This window comes from Astatotilapia calliptera, chromosome 6 (genome assembly GCF_964374335.1).
Source record: "Astatotilapia calliptera chromosome 6, fAstCal68.1, whole genome shotgun sequence".
Lineage (NCBI taxonomy): Eukaryota > Metazoa > Chordata > Actinopteri > Cichliformes > Cichlidae > Astatotilapia > Astatotilapia calliptera.
In genome coordinates, this window is record NC_137427.1 from 1,059,165 (window position 1) to 1,083,130 (window position 23,966).

The 23,966-nt window shown below is 48.8% G+C and overlaps 4 protein-coding genes across 10 annotated transcripts; 3 read left to right on the forward strand and 1 right to left on the reverse strand.

Moving 5' to 3' along the window:
- The first annotated feature begins 950 nt into the window (after positions 1 to 950).
- On the forward strand, positions 951 to 8,761 carry prokr1a (prokineticin receptor 1a). The gene is made up of 2 exons (XM_026169512.2): positions 951 to 1,573; positions 5,060 to 8,761. Exons 1-2 carry the CDS (start codon positions 1,161 to 1,163, stop codon positions 5,829 to 5,831), a joined length of 1,185 nt encoding a protein of 394 aa, XP_026025297.1. The 5' UTR covers positions 951 to 1,160; the 3' UTR covers positions 5,832 to 8,761.
- Positions 8,349 to 15,588, reverse strand: aplf (aprataxin and PNKP like factor). Of its 6 annotated transcripts, none has more exons than XM_026169477.2 (10): positions 15,060 to 15,588; positions 14,101 to 14,202; positions 13,676 to 13,839; positions 13,248 to 13,398; positions 12,712 to 12,841; positions 12,461 to 12,627; positions 12,128 to 12,375; positions 11,659 to 11,766; positions 9,990 to 10,036; positions 8,349 to 9,842 (listed from the first exon to the last, which is right to left on the reverse strand). In XM_026169477.2, exons 1-10 carry the CDS (start codon positions 15,150 to 15,152, stop codon positions 9,655 to 9,657), a joined length of 1,398 nt encoding a protein of 465 aa, XP_026025262.2. In that variant the 5' UTR covers positions 15,153 to 15,588; the 3' UTR covers positions 8,349 to 9,654. The 6 variants fall into 6 exon arrangements, with proteins under 6 accessions (XP_026025262.2, XP_026025261.2, XP_026025263.2 ...); XM_026169476.2 differs by having other exon boundaries at positions 8,349 to 9,857; XM_026169478.2 differs by having other exon boundaries at positions 8,349 to 9,857; positions 14,131 to 14,202; positions 15,060 to 15,586.
- A 170-nt stretch (positions 15,589 to 15,758) lies between these two features.
- Positions 15,759 to 18,221, forward strand: fbxo48 (F-box protein 48). Of its 2 annotated transcripts, none has more exons than XM_026169509.2 (3): positions 15,759 to 15,866; positions 16,657 to 16,985; positions 17,828 to 18,221. In XM_026169509.2, the coding sequence occupies exons 2-3, from the start codon at positions 16,683 to 16,685 to the stop codon at positions 17,987 to 17,989; spliced, it is 465 nt and encodes a 154-aa protein (XP_026025294.1). In that variant the 5' UTR covers positions 15,759 to 15,866; positions 16,657 to 16,682; the 3' UTR covers positions 17,990 to 18,221. The 2 variants fall into 2 exon arrangements, with proteins under 2 accessions (XP_026025294.1, XP_026025295.1); XM_026169510.2 differs by having other exon boundaries at positions 15,794 to 16,262.
- Positions 18,222 to 18,798: 577 nt separating this feature from the next.
- cnrip1a (cannabinoid receptor interacting protein 1a) lies at positions 18,799 to 22,437 on the forward strand. The gene is made up of 3 exons (XM_026169507.2): positions 18,799 to 19,071; positions 20,219 to 20,363; positions 21,085 to 22,437. Exons 1-3 carry the CDS (start codon positions 18,893 to 18,895, stop codon positions 21,247 to 21,249), a joined length of 489 nt encoding a protein of 162 aa, XP_026025292.1. The 5' UTR covers positions 18,799 to 18,892; the 3' UTR covers positions 21,250 to 22,437.
- The last annotated feature ends 1,529 nt before the right edge of the window (positions 22,438 to 23,966 follow it).

Below are 23,966 nucleotides of genomic sequence, written 5' to 3' on the forward strand. Positions count from 1 at the left end.
CAGACGTTAAAGCAGTGCAGTTTAATGTTGTGTTTTTATAATGACATATTGCATGAAAGCTTTTTAAACTGTCTGTTTCTCAGCGATGTAAGCTCCCGAGTCTGTTTAAAAGTATATGAATCAATAATCTGTGAAACATTTTAAAACAACAACGGCAGGAAAGACTCGTCCCCACAGGACACGGCGTGCTGCGCTAAAGGGTTAACGATGATGTGAGCAGCAGCTCCTTGCAGCACAAAGAACAATCAGGAGGCAGGTTGGTGAGAAGCTCCTGCGTCGAGTTTTCAGAGCTGAGATGCAACATTCCCCAGCCTGCAGGCGAATCTGACGACTGCTGCACACCAAACATCCAGCCTCACCCCGAGCGGCCAACGACACGCTCCATCTGCAGCAAACACGCAGGGAAAGAAGCCATCAGCGGTCATGGCAGTAATGGCTTTAGAAACACAGGCTGGCCTGAAGGGGGCGCTCTGTTATATGCATTTATGCTCCCAAACCACTTCCTGTTAATATCACTGTACAGGAACCTGCTATAATTCAGCTGCATGTGCAGCAGGGGGCGCTGTTCCTAGACAAAAACATTTTATTTTAGTCTGTGTAAATTTTCTCACGCTGTCCACAAAACCCCAGCGTTCTGCTAGTGCGTGCTGATTGGTCGGTTAATGATGTAGGACAGGGCGTCGCCGCGATGGTGGTTTCCAAAAGATCGTTAATATGTTACCTCTGAACTATAGCCACTGACTCAAACCCTCCTATTAAAAAATATACAGAAGACAAAAATGTTTGCCCCGTTCAGTCTGGATGAACTCGAGAGCGCCCCCTGCGGTGAGAAGCTCTGTGTTTGTGAGTCTGTGAGGACTAGCATTAGCCTCAACTGGCCGTTAGAGGAACTGCATCTTTTGGTGGGTCCACTTTTAGTCACTGCCAACCGTTAACCGTCAACCTTTTTATTACTGCAACCATGACAACCTCTAGTTAGGGTCCTCGCTTCTCTGACCTGAGAACAGAGGTGAGCTTCACGACAGCGACCAGTCATAGAAAGGTGTTTTTGATCGGTTCAAACGTGAACTTTGGCCCCTCCCAAATTTCAAAGGTTAACCCTTGCCTTGTTGTCCCGTCCCTGCAGGCGTAGCAGTGCGAGCATGCTGACCTGATCCAAAATGTGCACCTCGACCAACAGCAGCTCAGCGCTGGTGGGTGTCTTCCCAGATTACGGGATTTCCCCAGACGAGATCCTGGACACCACGCAGGGGCGGGCCTTCTTCGTGGCCACCATAGTCATTGGCGTGGTGCTGGTGGGCATCATGCTGGTGTGCGGCGTGGGGAACTGCCTCTTCATCACCAGCCTCGCCCGCTACAAGCAGCTCAGAAACCTGACCAACCTGCTCATCGCCAACCTAGCCGTGTCGGACGTGCTGGTGGCAGCGATCTGCTGTCCCTTCCTGCTAGACTACTACGTGGTGAAGCAGCTGTCGTGGGAGCACGGCCTGCTGCTCTGTGCCTCCACCAACTACCTGCGCACTGTCTCGCTCTACGTGTCCACAAACGCTCTCCTGGCCATCGCCGTGGACAGGTGAGTTCACCTCCAGGAACACAAGCAGACAACACAGAGCCTCTGTTTGTGCTTCGGTTGGTTTGGCGTGTAAATGTTCCGTGTGAGAACATCCTGGGTAACGGACGTTCGGTTTATAATATTGCTGAATCTCTGCCACAGCGTCAGCACTTAGAGCTGCCCCTCAGTGGGCTTCCAGAAGCTGCCCAACCAGAGGAAAACTGACTTACCCAGAGGGAGGTCTGAGAGTAGGAGGAGCTAAAAAGGTAGTGAGAGGCTCCGTAAAGGATGTTTTATTACAGAATAGAAGTATGGAACAGAAAAGTCCACTCCTCTTTGAAATGATTGGTAATTATTGCTGATGTTCATGGTTTGGTCCTCTGAAACAACCATCAGGATCCTACCAGGATGGACGTCCTTACAGGTGATCCATTTAAATCTTAAATATTCACTTTGTGCCTGAAAGATGGACGAGGTCAGTACGACATCACTCGCTGATGAAGATCAGAGCGTCTGGAGTCCTTCTGACGGGATCAAAACCTCCAACATGAGCATCATGCTTCATCCAATCAGACGTCAGAGGAGAGGCTACACTGTAAAACATGACTGGCAAACATTACAGTAATACTGAGGAAATTTACAGGAAAAATATAGAATCAATACAATGTTACAGTAGTATAAATGCAGTCATATCCTGTCATTTATTTACAGTAACAGTGCTGCAAATTCAATTACTGCACAGTTACTGTAAAGTTTACTGAAGTCCACTGTGATCTTAAGTGGAGCTCATTGCACATTAAATATTAAACATGAAGGTTTTGTTGATTTACTGAGAACTCATTAGTATCTGTAAAAACTGCCACATCTTCTTAAGCTGACCAGTTGGGCCATATTTGAGTTTTGCCGGTCCGATTCTGGGCCCTGGGCCTTACTTTGACACCCCTGTGGGAATGCTGCTTCTTTTAAACGACCATCAGCCCGCCCCGGGGTGGGATCCTTGTACTCTCAGATCAATCTTCAGAGGTTTTCTCCATTAATGCTTCCTGTCACGTGACCTCAGGTGTGCTTGAGCCAAAGTATGAATGATGTTTGAGTCACGCTAAGAAACCAGATAAGCACTCGAAGCGTGTGAGTCGAAGCGTGTGGCGGCAGCAGCGAGGCCGCTGATGATGTGCAGGGTCCTGACGGTGGCTCCACATCAAGCACATTCCAGAGCGGACCAGCTGACAGACGGGGTTTACATTCTGCTTCAACAAAAGCAGCTCCCGTGTTTCTGAGTGAAACCGGGCAGCTCGCGCTCCGGCGGTCCTCCACGCGTCCTTCATCACGCCTGGCTGACGGCTGTTAGTGTTTCCAGAGAGCTTCTGTGTATCTGGGGACAACAAAGTGGTTCCACTTTCCTCGTTATCCTGAGAGCGAACACATCCAAACATCTGGCAGCGTGTCAGACCGACTCAGGGTACAAACACTTCTGCAGCTGATAACAACACAATCCATTAAATCCAACGAACACGACTGCTGCTTCGCTTACATCAAAGCTCAGCTCCTCTGAAACTGCAAACACAGTCTTACATCAACAGAAACACCAGAACCCCCGAGAGGGGACATCCTGAAAAACTAAAGCTCCATTCAACCAATCCGATCCATTCAGGCAGAAATACCAGGAAAGAAATGTGTCCACAGATTTTAGAGGCGGAAAAGGAGCTCCGCCTTCATAACAGACAAGACGATGACAGCACTGAAAAACAGCAGAAAGATCTCTGACGTGTCCTCACAGTCACAGGTTGAAACGTCCCGTGTCCAGACGGTGCCGTCAGTACGTAACCACCACAAAAACAGTCTTACTTTGTAAAAGAGCAAAACCTCCAAAGGGAACAGGATAAAAAGCCAAATCAGAGGCCCTGATAGGGCCTGAGAGAGCCCGAGAGGGCCCGAGAGGGCCCTGGCAGTTTGGTCTGAGAGGGCCTGAGAGGACCTGAGAGGGCCCGAGAGGGCCCGAGAGGGCCCAAGAGGCCCTGAGAGGGCCTGAGGGGGCCTGAGAGGGCCCGAGAGGACCTGAGAGGACCCGGCAGTTTGGTCTGAGAGGGCCTGAGAGGCCCTGAGAGGACCTGAGAGGGCCCGAGAGGGCCCGAGAGGGCCCAAGAGGCCCTGAGAGGGCCTGAGGGGGCCTGAGAGGGCCCGAGAGGACCTGAGAGGACCCGGCAGTTTGGTCTGAGAGGGCCTGAGAGGGCCCGAGAGGACCCGGCAGTTTGGTCTGAGAGGGCCTGAGAGGGCCTGAGGGGGCCTGAGAGGCCCTGAGAGGGCCCGGCAGTTTGGTCTGAGAGGGCCTGAGAGGGCCCGAGAGGACCCGGCAGTTTGGTCTGAGAGGGCCTGAGAGGACCTGATAGGGCCCGGCAGTTTGGTCTGAGAGGGCCTGAGAGGGCCCGAGAGGACCCGGCAGTTTGGTCTGAGAGGGCCCGAGAGGGCCCGAGAGGGCCCCGGCAGTTTGGTCTGAGAGGGCCTGAGAGGACCTGATAGGGCCCGGCAGTTTGGTCTGAGAGGGCCTGAGAGGGCCCGAGAGGACCCGGCAGTTTGGTCTGAGAGGGCCCGAGAGGGCCTGAGAGGACCTGAGAGGGCCTGATAGGGCCCGGCAGTTTGGACTGAGACAGGCTCATCGTCCAGCTGCCAGTCCTTCTGGGTCAAAGTAAGACCAATGTTAGATTAATGCAGCGCTGCTATGTAACTGATGATGTACTGATACTCACAGCCGGACCTTTAGACTGTGATTCATTAAAAATCACAACATTAAAAAATCAGATGATTATGATTCAGCTGATTTAGGAAGCGTTGACTATATTCTGTTTGTTATGTTGATTTCATCATCCCACTGATGTTTGTATTCGTTTATAGTGATTCATTAAGGTATGAAGGAGATATTAATAACAACAAACCATACATGTCTGTGGCACACATGAGCAAAGGTACGCCTTTCAGCACGCTCTCTCCCCCGGTGGTCAAAGGTAAATTATAAGGTGCACTTAAAATCCTTTATTTTCTCAAAAATCGACAGTGCGTCTAATAATGCGGAGCGCCTCATGTATGAATCCTGGTTGTGCGTACTGACCTCGAACCGATTTAATGTGGTTAGAGACAAATGCAGTCGCATGGCAGGATGCTGTAAACGGACCAAACTTCAGCCAGGAGAACAACTGAGATAATCCATCCACAATACGAGGTTAGTCATTAATATACTGCAGCAACATGGGAATAGAGCCGCTGTGATAGAATACAGCATTAATGAATCGATGGTACAGAAGTGGAGGAAGAAAGAAGAATGAGTGGAGTAGTTTGACTCATCTGTTTTGTTTCGCTTAATGTGCTTTATGGTCCGAAAAATACGGTAACTAAAAATTTATATTATCAAAGCTTCAGAAACCAAAAGGTTTCCGTGTTTTAGAAGCAGTCCGTGTGAAGGGCGCAAAAGCCGGCCCTCCTCCACCTGAGCCAGCTTCCCGTCTGTGTCTGCAGGTACATGGCGATCCTGCACCCGCTGAGGCCTCGTATGAAGCACCAGACGGCGTGCTGCGTGATCCTGACCATCTGGCTCGTCCCCATCTTCATCTCCATCCCGTCTGCCTACATGGCCTCAGAGACGACGTACCCACATGTGGACGGTTGCCCCGATAAGACCTTCTGCGCTCAGATCTGGCCCGTGGACCACCAGGTTTACTACCGCTCTTACTTCCTCCTCGTCTTCGCTCTGGAGTTCGTGGGCCCCGTGTCTGTCATGGCCGTCTGCTACACCCACATCTCCAGAGAGCTGTGGTTTAAAAATGTTCCAGGTTTTCAGACGGTACAGATCCGCAAGAGACTGCAGAAGCGCAGGAGGACCGTGGTGGTGCTGATTCTGGTCCTGGTGGCCTACATCCTGTGCTGGGCGCCGTATTACGGTTTCACCCTGGTGCGGGACTTTTACCCCACCCTTATCTCCACGGACAAGAACTCCCTGGTGGCCTTCTACGTCATCGAGTGCATCGCCATGAGCAACGGGATCATCAACACCCTCTGCTTTGTGAGCGTCCGAAACAGCAGGAAGCAGCTGAATAAGTCCATCAAGTTCCCTCTGAGGCTGGTGAGCTTCGTGGCCACCAAGTGGCTGGATGAAGCTGAGCCGCGGACATCCTCCCTCCGGGTGACGGAGGAGGTGGAGGGCGGCCGGCTGAGGTACTTACCTACTTCTTCTTCTATGGAAGGCACAAAACATCCGGTAAAGCGGCTGCACGCAGAGACTCGGAGCTGAAGTGAGGAGCGAGCTGTGACGTGTTTGCTCAGCAGAACTGTGGCTGCTGCCGAGTGTTAGCGACGCTGCATCGTCCATGGAGAGACTTTCTGATCCCGTTTTTGTCGTTTCCAGCTGTTTGTATCTTATGTGGATGAAAATATTATTATTGTTATTATTTACAACACTGAGGCCAGAGACCTGTTTAAACTGGATTGCATTATTAGGGGCGTGGCCTCTCTGACTGGCAGGTGGCTGTTGCTGCTAGCGTCACCTGAACTGGACGTCTGCACCATGTTTGTGATGTTGGAGCTTTAAGGAGCGTTTTAATGACATCATGTGACCAATAACATGGCTGCTGTGTGGGTAATTGTGGGAAGTTGCTAACTAGCATTAGCTGCAAAGTTATCTAGATATGGTCACATCCGACTGCCACCGTGGCAACAGCTACGAAGCTGAAGTGAGGCTTCAGGAAGACGTGTCGACCACCCCTCAGCGTTCGGGGCCCTCAGTTAAAGTGACATAATCAGAGTTTGGTGCGACCTCCTTCTGCCCTCACACCAGCAGTTTGGAAGGAGTCCACCACATCTCCTCCTGCCTCTTCTTCTTCTGTGGATTTCAGCCCGACTCCCCGACGTGCTCCTGCTGTTCAAAGTAAAACTGTTGGTAATGCAGCAGGCTGCGTGCGCATGCACGATTCTCCGCTCATATTCATGTCAAATAAAGATGCATTTTTAAGCTTGTAATGAAGGAGCAGAGGTGAGAGCTGGAGTGGTGCGTGCTGGTGTTCGTGCAGCTTTCAGAGGCTGTTTGTACCTCGGTGCGCTCTCTGCGTGGGCTGGTTTGATCTTTAGACCATCAGTTCAGCCTCCGCCATCGTTTCCACCCTCATTAGTGCCGATCAGCACACAGCTCTGTGAAGCCGGTCTCTTATTTATGTTCACGCAGCAGCTTCAGACGCACAGACTCAAAGTCCGCCAGCGTCCTCTGTAGCAGCATCGAGGGAGTTTATACTGAAATCAATACTGCCTGTTCTTCCTCACATCACAGGGTTTCTGACCTTTCTCTGGTGTGTGTGTGCAGCGCTGTCTCACAGGTTTGATCTGCATATTTGTAATGCTGCTGTTGTATAATCTGCTTAGCAACGATGAACGCGAACCTGAAGAGAACAATGACTCGCTACAGTCCCTCCCTGCTGATTTGCATTGTGTGCCCATGTTAGGGTTCACTCACATGGTTGTAAGTGTTTTAATATTCATTGCGTTGCAAATAAAAAGCGCCTGAAATGGACGAAGCAAACAGGTACAGCTCTGTGAAAACGAACTGCCTCTCTTCTTAAATCATGAACGACCTGGAGCTAAGTCCAGCTTCACTGCCAGGCCTGGTTTAAGTCCAGACTTTGAGCCAATCAGAGGTGGAGCTGCTGGTTCCTGCAGAGCAGCCAGACCGTCACGCGACCACCACCCTGGCTGCTGCTGCTGGGATGTTTCTGGATGAAACGTAGAAAGTTCAGCTTCTGTCTCGTCAGCCCTCAGAATATTATCCTCCAGATGTTTGTTGGCAGATGTGCGACGAGACTTTGTGATCTTCTTGGTCAGCAGTGGTTTCTGCTTGGACTCTCCCATCTTTGCCCCGCCTCTTTCTTACTGTTGACCTCTGACCTTATCTGAGCCAGGTGAGTCTGCAGGTCTGCAGATGTTAATCTGGGCTCTTCTGTGACCTCCACAGCCTGAGAAATGTCTCTGTAACCCTCTCAGGCTGATGATGTCACTGACTTTGTCTTACTCGGCGATGTCAGTTATCACAAACAGCTGATTGCAGTTCTTGCTGCCAATGATGACACAACCAGTTATTAGCTTTAAGAGGCGACGACATCACAGGGCAGCGAGGTTTGGAAAGCTTTTGTTCCCCTAATAAACTAAATCATCGTGTAAAAACGGCATTTTGTGTTTATGCGGATTATCTTTGTGAGATATTATAAAGAGCAGAGATGTTTCAGGCTCAGCGACACAGCGAGGAGCTTCTCTTAAACTGAGTCTGAAGTCATATCCTGATGTTTTCCCCTCAAACTGTCCTCATCAAACAGTGTTGAGGTCAGTCTGAATACACTCAATGACCAAATGTTTCCATCGATGATTTTCTTTCATGCCCACGACAAAGCCGGGATTCATCGGCTCAGACTGGACATCTCATTCCCCACAGCCCGACTCCCAGCATCAGTACTGGTGCCTGTGTATAAGCTCAGTGTAAGCCGCCGTCATCACAGCTGAACAAATACTTGCTTTCTGTGCGTTAGACTACGATCGTTAAAAGAAACCAAAAACTGTCATAAAAACACATTTTTGTTCTGTCAGATTAGCAAAGAACGTTTAGAGACCCTACCCCCAGGATGACACCTGCACAGGTGACCAGCGGGCTGCAAAACACAAAACACTCCACAGCTCTGCCGGGTCAGCCAAACATCAGGGGCTGAGCTTCCTAATCAATCAAATGGACTTCCTGTCGCAGCTGTGACAGAAGGAAGAAAGGAGACGCCGCTTTGTTTTTGATGTATTTAATAGAAAAACAGTCCAGGAATCAGTGAGCTGATAAAAACGGTTCACCTTCCTCTCTGAGCGACTCACCTGTGGCCAACAGCACAGACTCTATTTACAAAATAAAAGCAGCTCAGAGAGCGCCACGGCTCAGCTGTCAGGTCGCTGCTCGGACCCTCTGTGGAGGACGCCGTCTCCACAGAGGGTCGTCTTACCAGAATGAATCACTCGCTTCATTTTAAAGCTGCTTCAAAATAAAACTGAGCCGAGCGCGTCCACTTTGGACGGCCTCAGGTCGACTTCTCACAGGTGACTTTACAGGTAAACTCGGGGAAATCCAGAACTTAAATGGGTCGGGTTTTTATTTTAGTGTTACTCATTTTAATGTTTGGTGGGCCTCACACGTGCTCCACCCCCACAGCCAGAAATAATCCCTTTCACATTAAAAGTCCTTTTAGTGGAAGAAGACACCCGCTGTTTCTTCTTCGTGACACTACAGATATATGAAGACTTTTTCACATTAAAATGAAAACAATGAGACTTATTTTGAAAAAGTGCAAAGACTTCCTCTGTTTTTCACATTAAAAGCAAAACATAGGCATATATTTGAAAGCCTAAATATGAGTTTTACTCTGAAAAAACCTGGATGCACCTCAGCACTAATCACAAGTAGAGCAAACTGAAACATGATGGCAGAAATAATAGTTTTACGTTTTAATCCACGTGTTTCTCCTTTGCTGTGCTCCTGATTGATGCAATCCAAGTTTGACAGGCTGCAAGACTTTTAATTTGAAAAAACACCTGGATGTTCCTCACCACAGCAAAGAAGAAAATGGAAATACAACAAAAAAATGTAAATATGTTTTTTCCTTGTTATCTCACTCCTTATTCACAAAGACTTCCTGATGTTATTTCCACATTAAAAGTCTGTAAAGGGAAGACTTTGAGACTTTTAATGTGAAACAACACGAGGACGTGTCTTATCCAACATGACGAGTACCATAAAGTAAAAACAAAAGGAATCAGAAAGCAGAAATCATGTGTTCATACTCGTTTCTTCTTTGCTGAATATATTAACAGATGTTTTTCACATTAAAAGCCTCTCTACAAAAGGCTGCTGAACCTTTAATGTGAAAAACCACACAGGTATGGTTTAAAATCAATCAGGACACAAAGATGAAAGGACAGCCTCTCATCTGTCTCTAATGCAGATGGAGCGGGTTTGATCTTTTCGTTTGTAGAGGATGACGTCATCAAACACGGCGTTCTGGTCTGGTGAGCCCTCAGCGAGGGGCAGGGCAGGTTTCCGCTTACTTCCTCCTCTTCAGGAAGGCCGTAGCCTCTCTCTGCAGGCCTTTGATGTCCTCCTTACCGCTGTCGTCTGAGTCAGGAGGGACGTAGTCCGAGTCATCGCCCGCGTCCTCGCTGTCGTCATTAATGAAGCTGTCCTCGTACTCGTCCTCGTCGTCAGCGGGAGTCTTTTTGGCGACGTGGCGAGCTGTGGGGGGATTTATTGCGAGTGAGTCAGAGAATGAAGTGGCCGAGATTTAGTTTCTGTTTCTAATTTTCAGACCCTTTTATTTATCACCTGTTGTTATTTACTTCCACCTGTACGACACAAATGTGTGTGTGTCCATGAGCGTACCTGGTTTCTTTGTGTGTTTGTATTCCTTCCTGTGCAGGGGGTTTTTCCTGCAGAGGAAACAAAGTTCACGTCAGAATAAAGTCGAGCGATGCAGGTCAGACGATGTTTCCTGACAGCCGTCCGTCTGCAGCGTCGGCCGCGTCGAGTTAAAAATACTCGAATTACTCATCGCAGAGTCTGCAGCGAGCACGGAGACAGCGAGCCAAGTGTCAACCAAACAAACGCTGCTCTGAGGAACACGAATCGCATCAGTGTGTGTGTCCCTGTGTGTGTGTGTGTGTCCCTGTGTGTGTGTGTGTGTCCCTGTGTGTGTGTGTGTGTCCCTGTGTGTGTCCCTGTGTGTGTCCCTGTGTGTGTGTGTGTGTCCCTGTGTGTGTCCCTGTGTGTGTGTGTGTGTGTGTGTGTGTGTGTCCCTGTGTGTGTGTGTCCCTGTGTGTGTGTGTGTGTCCCTGTGTGTGTCCCTGTGTGTGTGTGTCCCTGTGTGTGTGTGTCCCTGTGTGTGTGTGTGTGTCCCTGTGTGTGTGTGTGTGTGTGTCCCTGTGTGTGTGTGTCCCTGTGTGTGTGTGTGTGTCCCTGTGTGTGTGTGTGTGTGTGTGTGTCCCTGTGTGTGTGTGTGTGTGTGTCCCCCTGTGTGTTTGTGTGTCCCTGTGTGTGTCCCTGTGTGTGTCCCTGTGTGTGTGTGTGTGTCCCTGTGTGTGTCCCTGTGTGTGTGTGTCCCTGTGTGTCCCTGTGTGTGTCCCTGTGTGTGTGTGTGTCCCTGTGTGTCCCTGTGTGTGTGTGTGTGTCCCTGTGTGTGTCCCTGTGTGTGTGTGTCCCTGTGTGTCCCTGTGTGTGTGTGTCCCTGTGTGTGTCCCTGTGTGTCCCTGTGTGTGTCCCTGTGTGTCCCTGTGTGTGTCCCTGTGTGTGTGTGTCCCTGTGTGTGTCCCTGTGTGTGTCCCTGTGTGTCCCTGTGTGTGTCCCTGTGTGTGTCCCTGTGTGTCCCTGTGTGTGTGTCCCTGTGTGTGTCCCTGTGTGTCCCTGTGTGTGTCCCTGTGTGTGTGTGTCCCTGTGTGTATGTCCCTGTGTGTGTCCCTGTGTGTCCCTGTGTGTGTGTGTCCCTGTGTGTGTCCCTGTGTGTATGTCCCTGTGTGTCCCTGTGTGTGTCCCTGTGTGTGTGTGTGTGTGTGTGTGTCCCTGTGTGTGTCCCTGTGTGTATGTCCCTGTGTGTCCCTGTGTGTGTGTGTCCCTGTGTGTGTCCCTGTGTGTATGTCCCTGTGTGTCCCTGTGTGTGTGTGTCCCTGTGTGTCCCTGTGTGTGTGTGTGTGTGTGTCCCTGTGTGTGTCCCTGTGTGTATGTCCCTGTGTGTGTCCCTGTGTGTGTGTGTGTCCCTGTGTGTGTGTGTCCCTGTGTGTGTCCCTGTGTGTATGTCCCTGTGTGTGTGTGTCCTTCGTAGTGACCCTCAGTTTTTACAAAAACGTTCGTTTTTATGCAATAAAGTCAATAAAAAGAAGATAAAACAGAAAAAGTATCAAATCAATAGCTTTGTGTTGTCTGACAGCAACAATGTGCTGCAGGCAGTTATTAAGTAACTAAACCCTGATGTGTGATCTCTGAGGCTCCTCGTTGGTGTCTGTTTGATCCAGCTGTTTGTCAGCAGCTGCAGAGCCTCGGCCGTCGGCTCAGCTCTAACCTGTAGCAGTCGCTGCCGTAAGGACACTCAGGTTTGTCCTCCTCCTCCTCCTCCTCGTAGTCTGTGTCTCCAGGGTGACTGCAGTCCTGGAAATGAAGTGGGTTCTTCCTGGAAAACACAAGCAGGGAGGAAACGAAGGGTGTGAAGCCCACCTGTGCAGGGCGGTCACCTGCAGCTGTTTGCTATGCAGCCTGCACCACACCGTGGGCTGGAACCAGCTGCTGGAGTCACTGCAGTGAGGACAGCTGCTCCTTGTTTCAAAGATTTTTCTAAAAGTGAAATCTGAAGGACTAATCTGAGGCAGCGAGCGGCATCTGTGAGATGGTGAAGGGGCGGGGCTACAAGAGGCGCTTGACGCACCTCATCGGCTCGAGTGCTCTTCAGCTCGTCTTCAGAGGGAAACGAGACATCAAAGCAAAAGCTCTCAGAATAAATTCAGCCTGTGACTCCGTGTGTTTCAGTGTCGTACCTGTAGCAGGCCGTCCCGTACGGACACGGCGTTCTGACTCGGGCTTTGGAAGGGGCGGGGCCAGACTCGGCGTCTCCGTCTGACCCGGCGGGCTCGGCTCGTTTAGACGTCCCGTTGTTTTCAGACATCTTGCCCTCCTTCTCAGACTCATTTGCTTTGTCCTCCGCTTCCGCCTTCATGGTGAAGCTGTCGTTCTCGCCGCTGTCCTCAGACCTGTTCGGTTTAGCCCGACGGTGGGCGGCGGCCTCCTGAAAGCCAGAGGACATATTAGTCTCTTAGGTCAGGAGGCGGAATTTAAACCTGGAAACAGAAACTCTGCTCAACAGGTCTCACCTCAGGTTGTTCTTCGTCATCACTCAGTTTTCTCCTCTTCCTCGGCCTCTCCTCCTCCTTCCTTGTGAACTCCACCTCCTCAGGTGAGGAGGTTGTTGCGGGCGTGGCTCGTGCGACAGCTGCTCGTTTAGTGGCAGGTGACGGCGCTGCAGGTCGGCAGGTCCAAACTAAACAGACATTTTCAAACAAATAACAGGATCAGAAAGGGCGCCCCCCGCAGGCAGAGGGAACACAGGACGGGTCTTTGTTACCTGTCGGGGTGGAGGGCGGAGTCTTTGCAGCAGGTACAGCCGCCTGCATCCATGCAGGTAAAACTCTTCTCCTGGTCACAGACGGAGCGGCGCCTCGCTGATCGTCTTTCACCGATCCTGCCGAGTCTCCCTGAAAGAAACGCAACGAGACGACTTCACTGATTGGCTGCTCGCTTTCACACTGCCATCCACTGAGCCACTGACACGCCCACTGTGGGATCAAACACGTGAAGCCGCCTGCTGTGGCGCCCCCTGGTGAACGAGGGAGGAGCTGCTGTCAACCAAAGTTTCCTTTATTCTTACAGTAAGTCCTGTTCTGATGATGATTATTTCTGTCAGTGTTTGTTTGTCTCATAACTTTGTTTGTTAAAAAACAAACTGTTCTAAAGTTTCATGTTTCTGTCACATCACATTAACCCTGCACTCTGAAAGCGCCTCCTTGATTAAATATTCACACTTGCTGACGTCACTCTTAGGCCCCGCCCCCTGAGGAGTCCTTCTCCAGCAGCTTCTCGTCTCTGAAAAGTTCAGCCTACCTTGAACGGTCTCTCGGCCTCCTCGTCTTCCTGCGGAGCTGCTGACGGCGGCGGCTCCTCCTGGTTCAGTCTGGCAGCTGGACGTAGATCCACAGCTGGATCAGGAGGAACAGGAAGTGTCTCTTCTTCTTCTTCTAACATCTGGCTGTTCCTGTGGGGAGCGACACTGATGCAGATAAATGTGAACTTCTGTGAGCTGGAAGCATTAACTTTGATGTCAGCTTCAAAGAGCGCGACAAAATCGGAAACCTACGCTGCGCCTAATGTTCTGACCGAGCGTTTAACCCCGCATGGCACGGCCCGCACAGATAAAAGAGCTCCCGTTACCTGAGAGCAGCCTCCACCTTCATTACTCAGCGAGACGGTTCGAGTCTTTGTCTCGACCGACATCAGGACAGAAAGGAGCGTTTTTCAGACGTCAGAAGTACCTGGGCGTGCGCTCGTCTCCGCCCACTGACACCACCTCGTAGATGAACCGACCCGGCAGCAGAGAGAAGAAGTCTCCGTGACGAAGGACGTGCCAGGAACCTTTCTGCAGAGGTCGAGGGTCATCGGTGGGGGTCGACTGAATGAAGCACGGGTTCAGGTGTGTCTGAGGACCGAAACAGCAGGAGGTTAAACCGAAACTCAAACAGCAACAACAACAACAATAATAATAATAATAATAATAATGGAATTAAAAACAAAATCTTCCAAAGCAACAGGGACCAAGGCTGAATTTAAAGCAAAGGGAGATTTCTATGATATGAAACAACCACACTTCTACATTTACTATAATGTTGAATAATAAAATGATTATGTAATAAAGCTAATGTAATAAGAAATCTAAACCTAAACCTGTGGCCTGCCTCACATTCAGGAACAGGAGGAAGGACGAACGTACGGCTTTGAGGCGCAGCTCTCCGCTCAGGTTGTCCAGCAGCCCGTGGTGTCTGGAGACTCGCTTATCACTGATCTGAGACGGGAAACAAGGCAGCGTTTACAGACGTCTCCAGCTGCTCCTTTTACAGTATTACTCTGAATAAATCAAACAGAATCAAGCTCAGCCGTGATGAATGAAGGGAAGCAAACCAGGTCTCAGAACAACGACAGAAAAACAAGAGAGGGAAAAGCTGCATCAAAGCCACGCCCACATGACGGATCATTTCCCACTGTGATGATGCTGAGCTGCTCTAACAGAGTCCACGAACACACACGCTGCTGTCTCTGACGGGTCAGATCAAACATGTTTAGAACTTTTTCTTCTGTGGACTTTAGTTTCATTTATTTCATGTTTTTTAAGTTGTGTTTTTTTAAACAGGAACAGGTCAAATTATACAGACATGATGGGTGGCTCAAGACTTTTGCACAGTGGCCCGTTGTAGCCTTATAAAGCAGGGGTGGGGTTTAGATCTCACCCTGGGTGAACACACCTGGATCAGATGATTAGTTCATCACCAGGCCTCTGGAGAACTGGAGGCCATTTAAATGAATGGATGAAGGACACCTCTGGACCTCGAGGCGTTGCATTCCCCTCCCCTGTTTTAAAGGATACACCTGAGCAGCATCTGGCAGGAGGACGGAGGAGGGTCAAAGTTCAAGGTGCTAGCTTATGAAGCCCCGCCCTCTCTACGTCGGCAGATCAGTGATCCACCTGATCATGTCTGGTCACTTTGTTATTGATTAGTTATGAGGTTTAAATCATGTTTTTAAGTGAAGCTAAGCTTCCCTGGATGTATCACGTGATTAAAGATCACGTGCTGCTGTAACGAGCAGAAGTCTGTAAATGATCCGCGGTCATGTTTTCAGACTGAAGAGGAGAGGAGGACTCACTCCCAGTAACGGGCCCCGGCCCAACACCGTCTCTCCGGGTGGCAGGTGGACCGGATCCCCGCCGTCCACCGGGACCAGGTCGAAGCCAGACATCGGCTCAGCGGAGCGGACGGAGGCAGCTGCACCCCGCTGGAGGAACGTGGAGGAAAACAGAGCAGCGCCACGCTTCGACAGTTCAAAAGGTTTCAGGTTAAAAGCAGCTTCTCGGACTGTGGAGGGGAACCAGACCGAGCAGCAGCACCGACACAACTTCAGCTCAGCAACACCGTTCAAAACTTCCGGGTCGGAACGGAGCGTGCGCACTGGGTCTCTGACGTCACTCACCGAACTCCGCCCAGAATCTCTCTGATCTTTTATTAATCTCCCTTAAAAATAAACCTAACCTTGCCTGTGCTAACCACCCCGTGTATGCAGATGAAATGAATCTGTAAAAACAAAACATTTATCTCTTCTGCCGAAATGCTTTTAATATGACAGCGTTGTTGCACGTGAGTTATCGATGAAAAATACAAACAAACGTAAAAAAAGTTCCACATTTTCCATATATTTGAAGAATCGGCAGATTAATGAATGGGATGTGGTAGGGACTGCTTAAGAACTGCAGCGTGAGAAATGCTTTACAGTTTAATTTTATAATTAGAAAATTAAGAAAATCATATTTTCAACGGTTTTCAAATTTAAATTAACGGACGTTTATGCCTTGCACGCATGCGCCAAAAATCAAAATATGATGACGTAGCGTACGTTTGTAAACATCCGTTAGGACATTTAAACCGTGTGAGCTGTCTGTCAGAGACCTCGCGGACGGTAAGACACCGGTTTTCTCTCGCGCGCCGCCGCCTTCTTATCACACACACCGGGACACGTGCACGGTAAAAGTCGGTGTTCGGTCTGAAAGCGGAAGCGGCCGGTGGAGTTTTTCATGAACTGTTAGCTGTTAGCTGTTAGCAGGGGCGGAGGCGAGTGGTCGGGGTGAAGCATTAAAATCAGCTTTTGTTACCGAAAATCAGAGCGTCGGCCAAAAGAGCCACGCAGGACGGAAACAACGGGGATATTTATCACGTCTGTCTTTGAAGACAGACACGGGAAGCAGTTTGTGCTTGGGTGACGTCTCCAGGCTGGGTCCGTGGGGACCCCACTGTTCGTGTTTCTCTTTCGGTTTGACGTGGGAGCCCTTCACCTTCTCTGCGCGGAATCTTTCTGGTTCGTCTCACAGTCCTTTGTGTCCTGGTTTCCAAACTTTTCGCTTTTTTTCTGCTTATTTTGTGTGAAGTCTTCATTATTTGGCAGCTGGATCTTCTCGTCGCTACTCTCTCGGAGGTCTTTTTCTTTCTTTTCTCGCTCATTTCAGTCATTTTGTCTCTTTTTCAGCTCACAGGCTCATCTTGAACCTTTCTGTCTTTGTGATGTCATAAAAAACAAACCTGCATTTTATTTCGCTTTTCCTGCGTCTGTGCTTTGCAACATGTTTGATGAAGAATCTCAGGCTTCACTGTGATTTGTCTTCATCCTTCACTCGACCTCCACAGTGTGAGTTAAAAGTCTGAGGTCTTTAATCTGTGACTCATTTCTCCATCGCTGTCGGCTCTTTCCTCAGGCTCTTCCACTCAGTCCGACTCTATTATGCAGCATGTGTGTGGGAGGACTCCACCAGTGTTTTTTCTCTGTGAAGGAGGCCCCGCCCTGACGGCAGCCGAAGGCACAGCCCCACCTCGCAACTTTGCCGAGATGCTGCCGACAGAAATGAGCGTGAGGATCTTTGGCGAGCTGGACGCGGCGAGCCTGTGCAGCGCGGCGAGGACCTGCAGGCTGTGGCATCAGATCATCGAGCAGAGCGAGCAGCTGTGGAGGAAGCAGTGCCTGATGGTCCGAGCCATCTGCCAGAGGGAGGTCGACAGCGACCGGAGACACGGCCTCTCCTGGAAGGTTCCTAACATATTATGTCTTAGAAAACATCTCAGATTCTTCTGAAACTTTTCCAGGTTAATGATCTGCTTCAAACAGGAACTACGCTCATTTCAGATCCTGCAGTCATTAGTCAAAAAGGGATGAAGGTCAGAGGTTTTAAACATTTTTCCATCGATGTTTTTCTGAGGGATCTGATGCTGATGAAGGTCACGTGACCTGTGTCAGCAGGTTTGCAGGTCAGAGCTGAGATTTGATCTCCAGGTTTTCGTATCAGACGAGTTGATTTATGCACATTAAATCCTGAATATTCCAAAAAGCATCACAAACTTGGGATGCAGGTTTCACAGAAACGTTCTATGAAGTTAGGTTTGGTCCACGGTGTCACACCTGTGGAACGTCACGCTGAAGACATGTTGTTGTTTTCTTTTCATATTCAAGCTTTAAGTCCCTCAAAATATATTGTTGGAAAATGTCTAAGAACACTTCGCCCTTTATTTGAGCTGAAATTTTGAATAATTTCCCCAAAGGATCCCTGGCCTGGAATAGTGACAGTCAGCTGGGAATTATTTTGCTGGGATGAAGCAGCTCTGAGAGCCATCAGCTTTCGTCTGATTGGGCTTCTGCTGGAAGGCTGCTGAGGGGCAGAACCTGTGGCTGAAGTGTTGGATATACTCATAACATTATAACTGTTAGTTCTGCCTGTGAAACAGAGCGGAGTGAAGACTTGTCCACATGTCAGACGCTGCAGCCATTTCTTTTAATGTCATTATTAAAAACCGCTTTTAGTCCAGCTTATGAAAGCAGCGTCACCCAGAAACAGCAGAACTGCTTTCTGACCGTTTCCTGTTTCCTGTCCTCAGCTGATCCTGGTGAGGAACTACATCCGCAGCCTTGTGAAGAAAGACTGGCTGATTGGACGGTTCAGCCACGTGAGGTCGGCGGACGAGCTGAGCGGCAGGAAGCTGACGCCGCTGGACGCGGAGACCTGGGGCGAGATCCTGCAGGCCGAGCTGGATCGATGACGGCGTTCCAGTTTTATCAAAGCACCTCGAGCACTTCGGTTTTTTAACTCTAATATATTCCCTCTGCAGTTTGTGTTTCACAGGAAACGCAAACTTTTGTACATACTTTTAAAATTTTTATAGAAAAAAATCACAGAGAAGCAAAGTGAATTTTTTATTTTTAAATTTGAGCCTTTTTGTTTTGGGTTCGTGTAAATATGACAATGATTCAATAAACCATCTTCGTGAGGTTCTGCTGACTCGGTTCTTTTTAATGACACATCACAGCTTCTCCCCTCAAGCAAACACGCAGCACAGACTCACAAAGACATCAGTGTGACAGTCTGTGATTTCAAAGCAGCAGAGATATAAAAGCATAAAGTCACACCTGCAGCTTACGGACACGCGGGACCTCAAGTTTACTTAAATCAGCTGTTTTTATCTGTTTTTAACGTTTTTGCTCAAAGGTAACAAAGATGTTGCTTTGGCAACGAGGGGACAGCGTTTTACCGGCAGCGGTGTGAACATATTTTCATCTCCCGGTCATTTCCTGCCTGTGACGTCATGTTGCGCGTGCACAGGTGTTGTGTTTTTCTGTCTAACCTGTTTTATGTCACATTCAGTTTCACAAGCTCTTCGTTAAACTTGTTCTTTTGTTTTTAACCTTTTACAAATTTCCCGACTGTCAGATAAACTTATTTTTTTTAATAACAGCCCACCGGTGACATTTATTGACACCCCCCCCCCCCCCCCCCCCCACACACACACACACACACACACACACATTTGCCTTGGTATTTGCAGCTGCAGTCTTTTATTTTGAAAGCAGCTGTCACCGGAAGCCGTGTGAGCGTGCAGCTTGATTCTGGTCCTTCCTCAGCATCTCTCTCACGCGTCCGCCTCCCCCTCCCTGAGCTCGGCGCCATGGACGACGTCCCCCCGATCATCAACATCTCCATCGCGCTGCGGATCCAGCCCAACGACGGCCCGGTCTTCTTCAAGGTGGACGGGACCCGGTTCGGCCAGAGCCGGACCATCAAGCTCCTCACGGGCTCCAAGTACAAGATCGAGGTGGTGCTGAAGCCTGGAAACGTCGAGGCCACGTAAGCATCTCGGTAACCTGTGTGTGCGGCACGCCAGCGCGCATGTGCGAGAAATGATAAAGAACGTCTGCAAGAGGTGATGATGAGGATGAGGAGGTGATGATGAGGAGCAGGCTGCTGCTCCTCCTGCAGGCCGGAGCATCCGACACCTGCCTGAATAAATCATGCGGGGATCACGTGTCGTTCCCGGTCAGGGCGGAGGTTTGCGGTTACCGGGGACAAATAAAGGAAGTGACGTGTTCATTATGGAATAACGGGGGTAAAATGTGCTTATTGCAGGAGCAGAAATACCATCAGAGAATACTCCATTACATGTAAAAACACTGAAGTACTATCAGTTAAATAAAGGTGCATATTGATATGTGGCAGTGATTTGTGGGCCCTGCAGGAGCCATCGTTGTAACTGTGAGAGTAAAGATCCGCCCACAGCGAGGGGGCGGACCTCCTGTCACAGCAGCAGTGAGTCCCACACTGACGTTACACTCTGCTTCAGGTGTTCAGCATCAGTTACCATGGTGACGGTAGCAGGTTAACAGGCTTCGTGGGTAAACGAGAGACATGAAAGGAAAACTCCAAACTGACACAAACAGGGAGGACACACAGGTGGAGGCCGACAGGAAGTACACACACCCGAGTACGCTGCACTTTTCAGGTCGCAGGTATCGTACAGGAGAGGAGTGTGAAAGGGAAACAAGCTGGTCAGGACAGCCGTTATCATCAGCATAAAGAACAGCAAATCCAAATGTGCAGTTCAACATGCGCTGTGTTTACGCTGTGAGCTGCAGGGATGCGAACTATTCCAATGTGCTTACAGTAAAATCACGTCTGCGATTCTGAGGTAACCTGACTCCTTTTCTCCTTATGCTGTGTGACTATAATTACATTTTAATTACAAATTAAATCCACCGAACCGTTTATGAAGCGTTTCGCAGCATTTACACATCTGGATGATTTTAATGACTTTTAGATGCGAGTGGCTGTTTCCTGTTTCCTTCATACTGTGGGAGTCGCTCTCACGTCACACGCTCGGCTTGCTGCTGGACATCAAACGGTCTTTAACAGTGTTTGAGACAAAATGTCAAAAATGATAAAAATGTGCAATATTTTTATTTTCGTGCATAACCCTTCGGCCTCTTCTTCCTCACAGCAACATGAACATCGGAGGCGTCGTCTTCCCGCTGGAGCAGCAGTCCAGGGACGACGAGTCGGTGGTTTACCACGGCCAGTACGACACCGAGGGCGTCCCGCACACCAAGAGTGGCGACCGGCAGCCCGTCCAAGTCAGCATAGAGGTGAGATGTCTCAGAGCAGCGGCTCGCTCTGATAGCGTGGAGCTGGCCTGCAGTCAGCCAGCGCTGTGTGGGGCTGCACGCTTAGAATTAGCAGGCATGCTGTTTATGATAGCCTGAACAGCCTGCTCTATGCTAGCCACAATCTCCTTAAAACATGGTGGAGGGACAGGATGATCTGGAGAACCAGAGGGCCTCAGGTGGCCAACAACATCCTCTAAACAAGAAAGAGTGACAGCAGAGCAAGACTGAGACCGAGGGGTCAGACTCAGAGACGAGAGCCTGTGTAGTTGCAACCTTTCCAATAAAAACACATAAAAGCATTGGACAGTTTAGGAGACGCCTCCAAACACACACTTTGTGCAGCATTTCAAAGTAAATCAGTGGTGTTAAACAGCCTGAGCAGCTTATTCACCTCGTGTGTTTCTACGCAGGAACCTGAGCAAACAGAGAGGACGTGTTCAGAAACATTTGCATCTAAATTCCTGACCTGTTTATACTTCTCGAGAGAAAAAATATAATCTAAGGTGGTATTATCACCGTGTGACAGCTGCACAGATTTATAGATCTACAATCAGACGCGTTTGTGCAGTTTCCTGTCAGCAGATGGCTGCGCACGCCGTCTGGATTCATGAGTTTGGCCTCTTTAGAAACACCAAAAACCTGTTTTAAAAGCCTGACGCCGAATTTGAGCTCGAGCCCTCTGCTTTGTGTCTCGGTGCAGTTTATCAAGGCGGGGACGTTTGAGACGGTGTGGCAGGCCAAATACTACAACTACTACAAGAGGGAGCACTGCCAGTTCGGCAACAAGTTCAGCAGCATCGAGTACGAGTGCAAGCCCAACGAGACGCGGACCCTGATGTGGATCAACAAGGAGGCGTTCAACTGACTCCGCCCACTGAACCCCGCGCAGAGGACGCCGGTCTTGCCGGGACTACCTTTGAACATCAGCATCGCAGTGAGAGACGGCACCTCCTGAAGGCGGGCGTTGGGTTGGCGGGGTCTGCTCTTTGTGCTCTTTCATGACCTCTGAGGGAGTAACGAGCTGTTTCGCACGCTGGTCTCTGTGAGGGCGGGGTTTCAGCAGTCAGAGGGATAACTTAGCTTCTCGGCTGGTTTCCTGTGGAAAGTTAAAGGAACAGTCGGACAGTTTGAGATCCGAGCTCATTAGGAAGCTTCGGAGACGAAGGCTGACGCACGCTTCAGGTCTGTGTGTCCAGCTCGCGTTCGAAGCAGGAACTTTCTCCAGGCCTCAGACGCTCGTTAGTTTGGGTAGTTTGCAGCTACGGTCACAATAATCTTCTGAAGCTTTGGGTTCAGCAGACGGGCGCTGCTTTTAGATCAGGCTCCATCACAGGTGTTCTTGCTGATACTCTACGCTTAAATAAAACACCTTGAGAGGAGCAAAGTTGTTAGCCGGTGCTACATAAATGACATTCACTTCCTGTACTCGATGCACAGACTTGAAAGTCGTCTCCATCTCCTCAGACTCTGGAAGAAATCTGACTGTTCCTTTAACACTGAAACCCCCTCAGACTGAAGACCAGCGTGGGAAACACCTGAAGTGTTTTATCTTATTTATTACCTGTGTGAACGTCTGAGTGAGCAGAGGCGGCGGATGAGAGGATGGGCGTCACTTTTCTCGTGCTTTGTGTTATTTAAAGGAGAAATCTGTACACTGCAGTTTTTGGTTCGCTTACTTTCCAGCTGCAGAAATGAGTTTCACTGGTCTGAGTGTTGATCCTTCACAATAAAAGCTGGAGGGATACTTTGTGGGACTTCCATGTTCAAACTGGTGCAGCATCCGAGGGACTATTTTCAGCAGCGGAGTAATCCTTTGAGCCTTGAAACGCCTCTGTCTCCCTGCTGAAAGGAGGCGACCTCCTCTCTTCACGTCACTTCTCGTGTTTGCTGCTGATTATGTTTCTCATGTCTCTTAAATGCATGGCTGGAAACTTTTTGCCAAATATGATCTGTTTGTTTGTTCCTTTGTTAAGATGTCTCGATGCCTGAAACTTTTGTTATGTCTTGAACTGAGGAGTAAAAAGTGTTACTGTGAATAAACTGCTATACAGAACCACTGGGACTCTGCTGCTTGACTGCAATAATAAAATTTATATAACTATATATATATATTTATATATTAATATCCAAAGTGCATGCGCTGGACTGAAGCGATGTCAGTTGAAGGCCTGTAAAAAAGCCCTTCTAAGGCTAGAACATCTCACTATTCATCACTGATCGAAGAAAATCCATCGGACAAACTCAGCTTTATTTATATAACACATACAAAAGCAATTCAGCGTGCTTCACAAAGACAGAACAATCCCAAATATATAGAAAAGGAAAACATTAAAATCAAGAATGCAATCATTTAAAAGTTTAAGTTAAAATTTAACATAAAAGCTACAAAAAGACAAAGATTTCAGCCCTGATTTTAAAAGCTAATAGATTCCACACACTGCAGGTTTGAGGGAAGCATAAACACTAAATGCTGTCTCACCTTGTTTGGTCCGAGCTCCTGGAATATTAAGTAAGCCTGTTCCCGAGGAACTAAGAGGCTTCGAAGCCTCATAGCCCTCAAGTAAGTTAGCAACGTGTTGAGGCCCAAGACTGTTTAGTGATCATGACCCATTAACAGTATTTCCAAATCAGTTCTTTTACATACAGGAAGCCAGTGCAACCATTTCAAAGCTTTTGTAATATGATTGTCATGATGGCGTGTGTGAGGGAGGCAGCAATAGGATCCAAAATGGAGGACTCCCCGGCAGGTCTCCATGAAACTCAAGACACAGCTTTACTGCTGGATTTACAGAATACATTAATTAAAGTAGGAAGATACAGCCGGAGGAATGAGAGAAACATTAAAACAACCCTGGCAAGGGGCAACGAGAATTTGAATTCATCTCTCCTGCCAGGCCCCCGTTATTGGTCTTAGGTGCCTGCCAGGCTTGTCCTAATTGGTTAGGGCTAGAGTCCGTTAAATGCATAAACTCTAACAGGTGAGATTATTTAGTGTCTAGGTTGGGGTGTCTCCCAGGAACAAGTCAAACAGGCGTGTCACGATAAAAACAAGCATGCAAAAACCAAAAGAACAAAAACACAGCAACTCATGCAAAACAAGACAAACTCCGAAAAGCCACCCTTCCCCGGATGACATAATGCTTCATAATCCCAGCTAAAGCAGGCATCTCGATATTAAACAAAAGCGGTGCAAGAACAGAACCCTGAGGAACCCCAGGTGTAACCTTTATGCGTTCAAAATGATAGTTAATGAATGACACAAAATAACCTTGATCTGTCAAATCAAATTTAAACCAATTAAACAGTGTTCTCAATGTTCTCCAACCTATAAGGCAATATATGATGATCAGTTATAGCAGCCGATAATGTCTTATTTCATAGTCTAATCTTCACATGCTTTATCCAAAGTACACTCCCTGTTGATTCCCCCACTAATTATGTTCACAGTATCTATTATTGTAGGGTCTACCTTACAATATAAAGCGCATTGAGGTGACCGTTGTTGTGATTTGGCTCCATATAAATAACATTGAATTGAACTGAATTATTTACTGTGTCTTTATGAATTTGCTAGCTTAGCTT